The sequence below is a fragment of the Artemia sp. Qi Xiang Cuo genome, chromosome 13, assembly GCF_049724085.1.
Source record: "Artemia sp. Qi Xiang Cuo chromosome 13, ASM4972408v1, whole genome shotgun sequence".
NCBI classification, from domain to species: Eukaryota; Metazoa; Arthropoda; class Branchiopoda; order Anostraca; family Artemiidae; genus Artemia; species Artemia sp. Qi Xiang Cuo.
In genome coordinates this window covers 57,871,564-57,885,902 of record NC_142806.1, presented here as the reverse complement: position 1 = coordinate 57,885,902, position 14,339 = coordinate 57,871,564, and the positions used below count along the sequence as shown (strand labels likewise).

Here is a 14,339-nt window from a genome sequence, read left to right as displayed (position 1 = left end):
AATTTGATTCTGGTGATGATATCTCGATATGCTTTCAATACTAAGAGCACCACAACCAGTACAGATCGACAAGAGAGGGGGCGTTTTTAGTTCGTTTTACCTTTATCTTTGTAAAACCAAGATGTAAACAGGCAGCATTTTTTTTTATATTATCATTAGGTTCATCATGACATTAAAATAGAACCAAAAAAAAACATCAAACGATTCCTAGGTTTCGAATTTCCCAAGATTGAAGTTTCCTTGGATTTCCCTCTGAAGTCTAAATTTATCCTGTTAAACTATTGCACAAATTGAGAGAAAGGATGTCATTACAGGAAAGCAGTAACGCTTTAGAATTTACGGGTAGAAAAGCAAATTCGCTTTACTTACCATCCCATTCCTCGAAACAGTGGCAGGAGAGGCATTATCAATGTTGTGAGGTTCAAAAATGATCTTCACATTGGAACCCATGGGAAGTCTATCACCATTTGCCAAAGTTAAAGTTCGGTTATCATCCAACACAGAATTTAAATTTTCAATCCAAATGGCATCAACAGGGCCATCAAGAACAAGCCAAATGTGTTCATCTGAAAAAAAAACTTAATCAGCTTCTATAATTTTTACTAGCTGATTTAATTAAGTTTAAATTTGATTAGCTTCTTCTATTAAGTTAATTGATTTTTTGATTAAATTTGAATAATATCAGCTGTTAATCAAATTAGGTTCATTTAAATGTAAGTTTTAATCGTCCGTGTGTATGTAACTTACAATTTTGTTTAAATAAGTCCTCTTTCGATATTGTACAGCTACTGGTTCGATACAATTACCCCTGAAAAACCACAAAAAAAACCATGCATCGGTAACTGCCCTTATCGGTACATATTCCAAATTTGTCTATGAAAATGTTTGTCCTCGTCAAAATTATTTTAGCAAATCTTTGATAAATTTTGTCGGTAAATTAAACTAAAACAGGAAAAAAAAAACGAAAAGACCAATTATATAAGATCATAAAACCGCAAACAAAAAGTTGACTTGAAAGTTAAAAAAACGGAGCAAAAAGTTGACTTGAGGAAAACACACCAAAAAATTCACTGACCATGAAGGAGGGAGCAAAAGAAAAACAGAAAGTTGAAAATATAAAAAAAAAACAATTTAAGATAAAGATAAAATATGTGCGACACGGCGGGAGTACCACTTCCAGAAAAGGGCGAAGTGGAAAACTTCGCCTCAAAAAGTTTCAAGTGATAGTAAAAGACACAACACGCGTACTCCCCGAGAACTTGGAATCACTCAAGTTAAAATCAGCCGAGGATTTGCTCTCGCACTCGTCTTGTTTCCGTGCTAGACGTACAATATTTCCCAGAATATTTACGGACAAACGCTCCATGTTATGAGCCCTGAATTTTCGGTTAGGTTTTTTAAGCTGAGTTTTTGTTTTTTGAGGATGATTGATTTTGGGTTAATTTAATAAATCCTAACCTTAAATTATATTACCAGCCTACAGCTTTACTTAATAACAACAATAAGACTGACAGCCCCAATATAAAAGGAGTACAAAAAAGGGGGAATATAGGTTGTATTTTAGCTTATATTTAGCTATTTTCTCCTTCAAGAACAGTGAAGGAAAAATAATGATTTGTGTCCACACCCAGACAACCAAATATTTGGGTCTACCTAGAATAAAACCAAATTTTGTAGATTTGATTCTGTGGGCTCTACCCCTTTTTTAGAGCTTATGGCGTCAAATTTTGGCTCTACTCAAAGCTAAAAGAAGAATAAAATACAGAATGTTGGCTTACAATAGTACCCAAAAAATTCAACCTAACCTAGATAGAGCCCAATATTGTACAACTGATTTTATATACTCTTTTAGTTGGGCATATAGCGTATAATTTTAGAAATAAAGGTTTGACACTACAAAGATTAAAATTGAACAAAGCTTTTGGCTTCTTACCCTACTCTTTTTTTTGCCCTTAAGCTCGTTCAATCAACCCATCCTAGAGTAGAGCCCAATTCTTCAGAACTTATTCTATAGACTTAAGTATCTTGCTGCAGAACCTTTAGCGTCTAATTTTAATAATATAAGTTAGTTGTAGAGCTGATTCTATAGGCTATGTAGAGCCTTTATCATCTGATTGTAGCTACACAAATTTTAGACTACAAAGATTTGAATTGAAACAAAATTGCCGATTCCATTCTACTACTTCAATTATTTGGTGATATACAGTCACGGTCAAACATTTGGCTTAACAAAAACTGAAATAAAAAAAAAAAAATGATTTAGGGATTGTGATTTATCCCCTTTTTTTCCTTAAAAATCGTCTGCGGTTTATTCTTTTTTGCCTTTAAAGACCCTCTCCTAAGAGCCCAAACCATTCCACAAGCCCAATTATTTATGGCCATAACGTGATGATCAAACAACTGGCTCTCCAAAAAATGAAACGGAACATTTAGGCTTTTGGCATACTCTTTTTGGCCCTTAAAGACCGTCTCCAAAGCGCCGAAAATATTCCGTCTGTCCAATCATTTGTGGCTACATCAAGACGGCCAAACATTTGGCTAGCTGTTATTGCTTTGGGGTTCATCCGCATTTCCCTAAAAAAAAAAAAAAAAAAAAAAAATGAAATCAGAATTGATATGATAAGAAATAGACTTTAAAGAAGTTTAAGCGTTAAAAAAAGAAGCAAATAAAAAAGAAAATAAAACTTGAACAAGTAGTTTAGAAGAGTAACAAAACACAAAAAAGGTCAAAATAAAATTTAGTTTTGAATAATTTTGAGCACTATCACTGTTTCTTACCGTAGCAGTTCCACTCCTTCACTCCCCCCTTTCTCATGCGTGCTGTCAACTAAAAGCATATAGTCCTATAAAAACAATAAAAAGAAACTGGGTTAAAAGTATGATATTCATTCCTGGAGCAATTGTAAGTTACACAGAAGCTACGTCTAAATTTTTTGGAAGCTGCATGAAATGACATCAAAGCAGCAACAGTGTACATTTAAATTAAATTAAACATTTCATTTCAACTCAATTCTTATAATTAACTGGTATATATATCAAATTATTTTCATAATATTTATATTTAATATGATTTTTATAAGTTTAATTTCTATATTTTCAGGTAAAATTTAATGGTTTCAAGTAATAGTAGATTTTCTGAATGTTAGAACAGATTGTTGAGGCCAAAATGCTTACGAAAAACCAAATATTGAAGTTACTCAATGCTTAGAGTATATTTCCCGTCAAAAGATTAAGTATTCTTGTCCCTATTAATGCCTTTAAATGGGCAGACTTCAAGGCTTCAAAATTATTGGATATTGAACAAAAAAATTTGAAAATAGGGTATAAGAAAGAACGGTACTATCCCATTACGCGGGCCTTGCGGGTTAATCACTATAGACTAGACAATGATAAAACCCGTTTTTGACATCTTAACTGTTATAGAGCAGGCAATGATAGCAAGGTTTTCATTGCGTATACGGTATTAAACTGTGTTTTTTGGGGTTTAGGGGGGGGGGAGGTACTTAGGTTAGGTTAGGTTACGTATTTAATATATGCAATGCTTTAACCCCACGCTCATTTGTTTCCCAAAGTCACCCGATCAAAATTTTGAGATAGCCAATTTAATCAGCATAGTCGAAAAACTAATAAATATGTCTTTGACGATGACTTAACCCCCACAGTCCCCGGGGGAAGGGCTGCAACTTATGAACTTTGCCCAATGTTTATATATAGTATTTGTTACTTGGAAGTATGCAGACGTTTTCAGGAGGGAATTTTTTCTGGTGCAGAGGGGGTCGGAGGAGGAGGCTACGTGGGAGGATCTTTTCATAGAGGATATTTTCATGGAGGAAGGGACATTTCTATGAAGGGGGCCGCCAGATTTTCCAGCATTATTTAAAGAACTTGAAAGTTTGTTCAGTTGAAAGTTCAATTGAAAGTTTTTTCAACTGAAAGTTAGAAGGAACATTAAAACTTAAAACGAACAGAAACTATTACGTATATGAGGGGTTCTCCCCCTACTTAACACCTCGCTTTTAACGCTAAAGCATTTTTAGTACTTTCAAAAGAGCTATCTATTCTAATCAAATGGCGTTTGTGATTCAGGGGTCATTCTTAAAGAATTGGAACAAAATTCAAACTTTAACGTAAAGAGCGAAGTTTTGACTAGAGGGTAAACCTCTCATATACGTAATAAAAATATACGAATATAGAAGTTCGTTACGTAAGTTATTTCGTAAGTTACGTCAGATCAAAATTTCGAGAAAGCCATTTAGCCAAAAAATGTAAAATTAACATGGAAATTTCATTTTAATTATTCATGTACGGTGAGCCAAAATCAAAGCTGCATTAATTTCAAAAAAAAAAATCAGAAATTAAATAAAAAAAAACAAATTTTTAACTGAAAGTAAGGAACGACATTAAAACTTAAAAAGAACAGAAATTATTCCGTATATGGAAGGGGATGTCCCCTCCTCAACGCCTTGCTCTTTACTCTAAAGTTTTTTATTGTTTTAACAAATACAGTTGCGAGAAAGAGTCAAACTTTAGCGTAAAGAGCAGGTCATTGAGGAGAGGACTGCCCCTTTCATATACGGAATAATATTTGTTCGTTTTAAATTTTAATGTAGCTCCTTACATTCAGTTAAAAAAAAATTGTTTTTTTTTATTTAATAACCATAAAGATTACCTATGGGGTTCTCCCATAGCCGTCAATGCTTTCATTAAAATTTGTATACATGTAGTTTTGCCGGCACCACTAGGCCCAAGGACCATAACACCATGTCTCACTCTCTGGGTTTCGTAAAGTTGTATCAGCTTCAATACCCAAGGTGGGTGCATTACTAATCCGGCTGCTTCTACTTGCTCGTCTATCGCAGCCTCAAGCTCTGGATAAGAGGTTTTTTCCAAAGCAGTCGTTGGAAACAGGTCATTTATTAGAGATAGAAATAGAGGTTCATCTTCATCTGGAAAAATAGAAAGTTTAAAATAGAGCTCTATCGTAAGTATCAACTAACTCAAGTGCTGTTCAACATATTCCATCCCTAATATTTGAAACAATTCCTACATTTTTAACCGCTTTTATTTAAGTGGGTCTAGCAGATGAAAGAATGATAATGGGTTAAAAATTTACATAAATATGATTTAACAAAATACTAAAAACAAAATTTTTTTGTCCGCTATGTGTAATTTTCAAAAGGGAAGCTCATTGGAGAAATATAATTCCCAGGTGACCATATTTTCGACGTAACACCTTAAATTAGGTATTCTTAGACCAAACTGCCGTACTATGACGAACAAATTAACTTTCAAACGGGGATAAATTCATTTATTTAGACAGTGAAAAGAACAGGTAAAAAGAGTCCAGATATTTTGATCACACATACAGCAACCGTGATCAGTAGAAATACTAAAATAATAAAATTGAAACTAGCATATTTCTACACAACAAAATTAATAACTTTTCGGATCATTCACAAAATAGTGAACTTCCGGACTATTCACTAGATTTTTTTCCAGAGAGAGTTCAATTGAGAAAGCTCATTGAAAGTCTTGATGTAAATTTCGTTCTTTAATCTTGCCCAAATGTAAAACAAACTTACAATGAAGGTTGCAAAGCCTTCCGTGTCTTCTAATTACAAACGAAATGTTGAGTTTATAGTTGTTTACTGGGTTGGTCACATTTCCCTGTATATACGACGTATTTGTCATATATACGTCAGATGATCATACTTCTCCTCTGTGCAGGTAAGCATGAGAAAGCCATCATCGGTGTCAGTAAATGCTAAAACCCTGTACGAGGATATGAATGACCGGATAGTTGGTCATCTTGACATCGAAGTTGGTCATCGAAGGTCATCTTGACATCTAGATTGACATCCGATTGACATATTGACTTCGTCATCAATGAAGATTAAAATCTATAGATTAAAATTTTCAAGGAGGGAGGAGTAGTTCAGAAATAGCACGGTATTGAGGCCTCCGTCAGTAGAATGGGGGGTGCTACTCGTGACAGGACTCCTTATATGGGCATAGAATACTGACGGGACTCCAAATATGGGCATAGAGTCATTAGGGAGAACACGTGGTTAATGGGGTCAATGACCTCTTTTTCCAAGGTCGATTTATTTGATGTTTCTATGTGTAATAGCTCCGGAACAAAGGTTGCACCTGCGCATTGAATTCTAACGGGGGCAATGTTATTGATCTAGGACTCGAAGGGGCAGTAGATGTCCGAGAAATTGATTGCGTAATCGAAGGGGAAGTGAATTTCCGAGAAATTGATTGCGTAATCGATTGGGACGTTTATTGATCCGAGAGCGGGAAACAGGATCACGTGTATCCTAACGAATCAGGGACAGTCTAGAGTCAGCAGTTGGAGTGAAAGGACTGAAAAATGAATAAATTTGAGAAAGAGAGAATCATGTAGTGTTTATGGAAAAATATTTGATTTTGGATGATGATTTTCTCGAGTTATCTCTTCAACGCAGGATATTCTCTCGGGGAACACTTGACAATATAATGAAGAGTGATTCTCCCCCATTGGACTATTGTATGAAACTTTTAAAATGTGATTCAAATGCTTATAGCCAATTTATTGATATATTAATTGGAACAAAGCAGAATCATATCGTGGACATACTTTCGAAAACATTGCCAATGGATTCAATGTAGATGGCTCCTCCTTCGAAAGAGGTAACGTTATAGAGTTACATCTCCCCCATTTCCCTATCGTTGAATTTATCGAACGAAGAGGATCAGTTTCGTTTTAGCTGTGAGTGAGTTGACATCGGAAACCGAAAAATGTTCTATATATGTCCATTGTGCATGTACACTCTTGGCAGTTGGAATCAATGTGAGAATTGTACAATTATTCATGAGTATGATGAAAAGTGCAAATTATGTAATCCTTGTAAATTAAATAGAGGCTATGCAGTACAAATTAAAGGATGTAATTCATGTCTTGAGGAGGTGTGTGACTCTCATCTTAGAGGGCACCTGTGCTCCAATTGTCACTATGATAAATATGATCAGTGGGAGAATACTTCCCCCGCTATGATTTGCAAGAATCCCAAACGTGATTTCAGTTTATTTCTACGAGATTGGTATCGTCGCGGATTTAAATTATTCTGGGAGGAGGAATCTGGTCTACGATTCAACTGTTGGGGTAACAAGACAATCTGGTTTCTACGTCATCGTTGTGATGACACCACCTGCTATGACTATAAACCAAGTGATTTTTATTTGGCTGTGACGGAATGTGATTCACCACTTGAAAACACTGTATGTGATATTGCTTCAAATAGACAAATTGAAACACTTGAATTTCACAATATGAATGCAAATAGTATAATTGACTATAAAAGGAGATAAGACAAGAGTGAAGTTACATTGTACTGTAGAAAATGTGACCCTGACTTTGATGTCAATCAAGATCAATATAAAGTGAATCCAAATGATTTACCAGCATTAGTAGTTCATGGCAATTGCCTATACATCGAAGATGAAGAAATCTAACAGTGAAGATTTTAAGACATTGTATATATATATGCATTTTATTAAAAAACAAATTCACAAACATTTTTTAAGCACTTTACTCTTAGGGCATTGAAATCAATACTGTATAGGTCTGAGAGGATATTTTCCACTAGAAAGTCGTTCAGACGGGGATTGTCAAAATAAATGTTGAGAAACTGCTTGTAAGTATATCCACGACATCGGAACACAACATATAGTAGTGCATGGAAGCCGCAGCTTTTAGTCGTTAGATCCTGTACCCTCTTTAGATTTTGAATAATAGTTTTCCCACTGCTCTCAATATAGTTGCTGATGTGGGGTGTGTAAAATGTATAGGGTAGACCAAGAGGATCAAAAAATTCAATCGTCTTCATCGTTTGAAAGATGCATAGCCAATGACCCGTCAGCACAGTCGACGGACTACTATTAACAATAATCAAGGTATTGTTAACACTTTGAATTTTTCCAAGATAGTCCAAGGGTAGACAATAGGATTTGTACTGGGACATGTAGGGGTCCATATTAAATACATTGATTACTTGACTGGTGTTCAAGGCGCCAAGTCTAGTAGAACACTGCCTTCGGGAGTGATTTCCCAATAGGTTTCATATTGGTTTAGTGAGATTAGGGCAATACTCTCTGCCAATGGGTCGGCAAATATACACTCTAAACGCAATCTCCCTATACGTACTATACTCATATCCTGTGTACACAACAACTCTAAGACAATGAGGCCATTTGTCTGATAAGATACATCTTCGGTTATACCGTTTTCGTAGAATTACGAATCGTTATCGAAGTGTTGCTGTTTAGGCTTATACGACGTAATAGTTTGTTTATCAAAATATAGAGTGGAGAATTGGATATCGTTTTATTCAAACACAGGGGATAAAATACAAAACCTCTTAATCATCTTTGTGCATCCTGTCAACGATATTCTTGCACTAGTACTCATTAAAAATGCAAAAGCCAACTTCTAAGGGATTTTACCCATGGTAAAGGATGAATCGGTGAAGGTGCGTGACCCCACGGCAATATATCGTTGATTGGTGATTGTATGAGGAACAAGTAGTTTAATATTGTTGCCATTGGCTCTCAGTTTTTCCACGGCCAAAGCAACTGAACTCATGACCTGCTGTTTGCGTATATGAAGTATTGCCCAGGTTAGGGAGAGACTTACATCAGGAGTAACATCAAGTTCCTTTCTCAATATGAAATTGGAGGGTGCAAGCGTCAATTTTATATCAATTTTAACATTAGATAGCAACCAGTGGGATATATTATATATTTCATGATATATTTTTCCGACTAGATGTAATTCACTAGTTGTAGCATTTTTAAGTGCATCTGTACTATCAGTATTAGTAATATATTCATATCCATTGGAGGCGCCTCTCAATTCCTTGTATGACTTGGGTGTCATCAGCATGAATTGCATATAGCTTGTATAGTTTGAGAGATTGTTGCTTGTGCTCACCAGCGTGCCGTTGATGTAGACGCTGATTTGACGAAATAAATTATGTAGTATACAATTTTCATAGGATATCCCATTGGCCCGAATCGGCATTGAATTATCGGATTTCCGGACTTTCATTTGCAAATCTATAAATTTCGAAGACATGTCCATAAAGTAGTCTTCATTGGAATAAATTTGAAAGTGGATATTATCGGAGAGGGGTTGTTGTGGATAAAATTGTTCATAGTATCCATGCTTGACACTCGCATCAACATTTTCAGCATTGAATAGATTCAATGAGGCGGTGATTGAAGGTTGGGAATCCTTATGCGGTAGGTAGGACATTTTAGGAGAAGAAATCTAGTTTCGATCTGACAATTCTATTCTTCCTGGGGCTTCTGGTTACACTATGTGTCGGCTTTTTCCTTCTTTTCTTTGACAAAAGGGATGTCTTATGTTTCCGACCTGAACGGAGACTGATGAGTGATGCATTGTTTCTTGACCTTTTTAAACCTTTACCATTCTGTTTTAATCTCTCACCAAGGGTTCGCGCACTGGACCTAAGATTTTCCGAAGCACTTTTTTTAAAATCCTTGCCAGAGACCCAATCGTATAGTGTAGAGGATGCAAAATCTGTCACAGCCGGTACAAGATATTTTCTAGCCAGTGGTAGTGAAGAGCGAAACAGCTTAGCAAACCAACTGCCAAGACCGTAGCCAGACATTGTAGTACGCCCTTTGTAATAGTCCATTCCATTGCCCTGTTCTCTTGGACCCAGAGTATTAACATATCAGTCAATATCAGGACAAGTGAATACCACTTTTCTATTAGACATCTTGTAGTTGAACGATGGGTCGAAAATGGCATGTAATCACAGCCAAACCTTTTGAAATTGCTATTGGATCACCCAATTTAATTCTTAGTGTTAACTGACAGAGTTCCAAATAGGAAGTGTTTACTGGGATATACTGAAGATGCTTTATATTATAGTGATGAATATGTTCTTGATTGGTTTTTCGTTCAAGAACTCGTAGGAGGGGAACATTTGAATTACCAACCCGAGATGTTTCCACAAATGAAGCCTAGAGAAATATGCAGGTGTCTGTGGAGAAGGTAGGCGGATAGTCAGCGAAAATGAAATTAGTGTTTCCGGCACTTCTACCATTGATTATATTGAGCTTAAAGCCAAGTACATCCTTTAAATTATCATTGAGAATAACCTTTTCACTGGCAATAAGTGAACTAATGTAGATCTTGCCCTCCTCCTTCGAATAGTTGAAATGAAAAGCTCCTTTTTTACGAGCAGAAATTCTTTTATTGATAGTACGACATAAATCATTCATACAGGTGAGTTCCTCATAGGTTAGTTCAATGTATGGATGATCCATCCAATTGATTTTTTTAATTTGTTCACGATCACCTGGTGGTGGCAGCCAATAATATTGTCTAATTTTTATTTCATATTTATGATCCTTTCTCAGTACGTCATAGGTATTTTTGAGAATACAGTCGACAAGAGTCACTTCATACTTTCCGTCGTCGAATTTGATGGTGGGGGAGAGTTTCGTCCAAAAATCACTTGTTCTATTCAATTCATTGTAGAGAGGATCAGAAACATTGGACTTGAAAGTCACATAGAAATCATTGGGCATTGTCAATATCTTCAGCACAGACCCAAGAATCAAAATCTGAGTTGTATCCTAGCCAGCGAACAAGCAACTGTTTCTTACCAGGGCGTGTACGACTCTTTAATATCTTTTCAATTTGATAACTTTCACTAGTGTTTCTAACTTTTTGCAGTTTATATTAATAAAAAACACCGAGAATCTCATCATCTTTTTTGTCTAGCAGTCGATAGGTCGTGGGCTCGGTGTCTAGGATTTTAGACACTTTAATAAGTTCGGTGCTCCATAAATAATTCCCCTTTTCAAAAATATTGGTGGTTCTATTAATTCGAACAGTATCACCAACATTGAATTTCTTCTTTTTTTTCTCTTTTTCACCCTTGGAGTATTGCTTTAGAAAAGCATCAAAAGTGTTTTCACTATAATGAACATCCGTTCGTTTAGATTTGGACAGAGATCGATGGGATCGATGGTTGTATATCTGCATGATTTTATCTAAATCATGAATAAAAGCAGGTGTATTTTTCAAATTACAATATCTTGAAATTAATAGACGAATCGTTCTTATTAATCGTTCGGCCAATGCAGCCTTTATCTGACTATGACTATGATAAAGTGTTGTATTATATTTCAATAGAACCTTTTGCACATGGGGATTAACAAATTCACTACCACGATCCGATTGAATTTTTCTATATGAATCATGTTCGAGAATACTTTCAATGGCCCGAGCAACTTCAACACCTCTCTTTGACCGCAGCGGAATGGCATATGCATAGCGACTAAAGATACTGATTGCCACTAGAATATATTTTTAGGGTACATTGTGATGTTATTGAATTGCGTCTAAAGTTAAAAGATCCGTTTGCATTATATGCAGAGGGAAAAAGGTATTAGTTTGTCAATATTGTTTCCTGCGAAGCCTGTGATTCCGATGCAGTGTGTAACTCGGTTCATTTTCTAGATACTCTTTTGCATTTTTCAATGTGGTGGTGCCGGAGACAGCTTTGGAAAGCGTTTTGGGAGAACTTAAACTTCCCACCTCGCCAATATTTTCATAGACACCTTTCAAAACTTCATCCATTTTGAGCGTAAACACGTAGTGTAATGTCCACTCCCCTTTTGCACACTGGTGGGCGAATCAATTCGTCTTCGATTTTGACTAGCAGCCACAGGTGTTGTAAAATTATTGCTGCTTCTAGTATCTTCTTCTTCTTCTTCTTTTTTAAATGGTGTTGTTGGATATTCACTTAGTTTCTTTAGCATTTGCTTATTGCCAATAAGACTTTTTGGGAAGTTTAATGCACACAGAAAGGTGTATAGATGATAGTCAAAGGATAAAATTCCTTTACGATTCGTCACCATATCACAAATTAAATCAACTAGATTATAACTTTTTCACTGAATTATAATTCGTTTCCCTGTGATGTCGACTTGAACTTGATCACCAGTTTCCAACATGAGATACGATAATACTCTTTTACTCTGTTCTCGATAGGTGACAGGCAATAGGTTTCCAATTTTCAAAACAATTGAATTCAAGTCCTCCTTCGTTGATTGTAAAGAATCTTGCGGAGATGTTTACTGTATAGAGGGGTCAGTGATGGGTCTCTCCCAAGAAGGTTTGTTTTTGTCCACACGTCGCAATGCATCCTTAATTAAAAGTAGTTTTTTGTCATAGGCAATATTCTCGTCATTAATGAATTTGTTTAGATTGTCTTCAAAATGTTCGATGGGCGAGAGGATAAGTTCAAATGGTGTCAATTTATAGGGTTTTGCCATCTAGAGAAAACTGTTTACAAGTCCTGCGATTATCGGTAGTAAAAGTGTGAAAAAGCTACCGCCTGCTTGAAGAAGTCGTGTTATTTTTATATTTTTTACCGTTTTTTTAAAAGCCAAGGCACTTACAGTGGAACGAGGTTGCTTTGTCTGTTGTCTAAAACTCTCTGGCAGTTGAACATTTCCCTCAGTTAAATTTAAACAAAGTTCAGATATTAGATTAATGAAATCATTGTCAACACCATGTTTGAGTATAGCCTTTCTAAGCAATGGTTTTGAAGTGCTTAAAACGGAAAACAGATGCCGTTGTTCGTGTAGTTTCTTCAGTGTCATAATGGTGACTAATATTATTTTCTATTGCTCACCGGAAGATATGCTGTAAATTCGTTGTCGAAAAATGTCAGCGACCACATGAAGATCCTCGAGCGTGCTCTGATTATTTTCAAGCGACTTGTACAGGTATGGCTGTAGTGGCGTCGTTTGTTCCTCTGCAAACATAATGGGTGGGGTGCGGCTGTTTAGGGTCGTTGTGAGATTTTGTAGCGAGATATAAAACCGAGCGACTTGATAGATAATATAAATGGTGCAATTCAAAGCAAGGGTTTGCATACATTTGCTCTGATGAAACAGATTGTGTAGAACTAGAGTAACGGAAATGTGTTCATGATGGGAGCGAACGGTGAACAGTCGTAGCATTTCCTGTGAGAACTGTTCAATGGATTCAGCCAAATCATCAATAATCAGCCACGAGTTCGGTTCAATACTATTGAAAACATCAAGTCCTCGTATGAATTGTATTGGTATGGTTGTAGCAATAGCTTTTATTTTATCATATGACTCCTGACAAATACTATAGCAATAGTAGATTTTTTTCGGTTTTTCCAAAAACATTTTATTGCAATTTTAAATTATTCTATCTAAAAGTGTTGTTTTCCCCGACATTGAGGGACCACACAGAAACGATCTGAAGGGTGTTTTAAATTGATACATGCTGTTGACAACAGTCGGACTACAACTAACTGTAAATCATATGTGCTCAATGAATAAGTAGCAATAATTTTCCCGTCTATTCAAGAACAAAAAAAACAATATTTCATGGCAGCATTTATTTCGACAAATATTTGTTCAACAAGAACAATTGACAAAATTTCATGGTCAACATGAAAACTCTATTTGTTCAACATGAACTGCAATGATAACACTTTATAAATAAGCACTTATTGTCTTTAAAAACACTTTTCTGTACAATAAAAACACTTTTGTCCATCATCAACAACACTTTTCTATACATCACTTTTTGTACAACACTTTTCTATACAACACTTTTTGTACAACAGAAAAAACACACTTGGAGCATGAACTAGCACAGTTGAGCATTATGAATTTCAAGGTGTGTGGGTCCCCCTCCCCCCGGGGGCCGCGGGGCCGAAGGCCGGCCGGCCGCGGGCGGGACTCCCCCCCCCCTGGGCGGCCGCGGGAAGGGACCCCCCCACCCCCGGGAGCCGCGGGGCGAAAAACAATAGTTGTCGTCACTGCTATGGGTTAGTGGTGATGGTTAGTGCTTGGGCTAGATGAGGTTGAGTTAGGTTAATTTATCCAGACCAAGTTGATTGCAATAGTCTATGCATTCAACTCGATCTGAAATACGGTAGTGGCCGTAGGGTAGAACACTCACACCATTCTGGAGCACATAGACTTTGTCAGATATACACGACATTGCATTCTTTTCCACTCTCACAGTATAATTTCTATACTGTAGAGAGCGAATTGCAAGTACTTGTGCTCTTGGCACTAGGCTACTTTCTACACAGTCTCTGTACACGCTCATGTTAAAATTGCTCTTTACAAAATGTGTAGGCACCCCTTTACACGCCTTCTTTTCTTCCCCACTATGAGTTTCAACGCAATAGACTTTGGGACCCGGGAACACCCCCCTGGATATCAAACCACTCCCCGTCTCTGATTTTAACATTAATAGTTGG

General features: G+C 36.4%; 1 protein-coding gene across 1 annotated transcript in view; it reads right to left on the bottom strand.

The window, feature by feature from the left end:
* The window catches only part of Dhc1 (dynein axonemal heavy chain 1), a 432,221-nt gene that overhangs the window by 299,501 nt on the left and 118,381 nt on the right, over positions 1–14,339 (bottom strand). The window contains exons 19-21 of the mRNA XM_089098586.1: positions 4,670–4,946; positions 2,447–2,574; positions 370–566 (exon numbers count right to left, since the gene is read on the bottom strand). Coding sequence (XP_088954712.1) covers positions 370–566; positions 2,447–2,574; positions 4,670–4,946 — 602 coding nt within the window. The remainder of the gene's footprint in view (positions 1–369; positions 567–2,446; positions 2,575–4,669; positions 4,947–14,339) is intronic.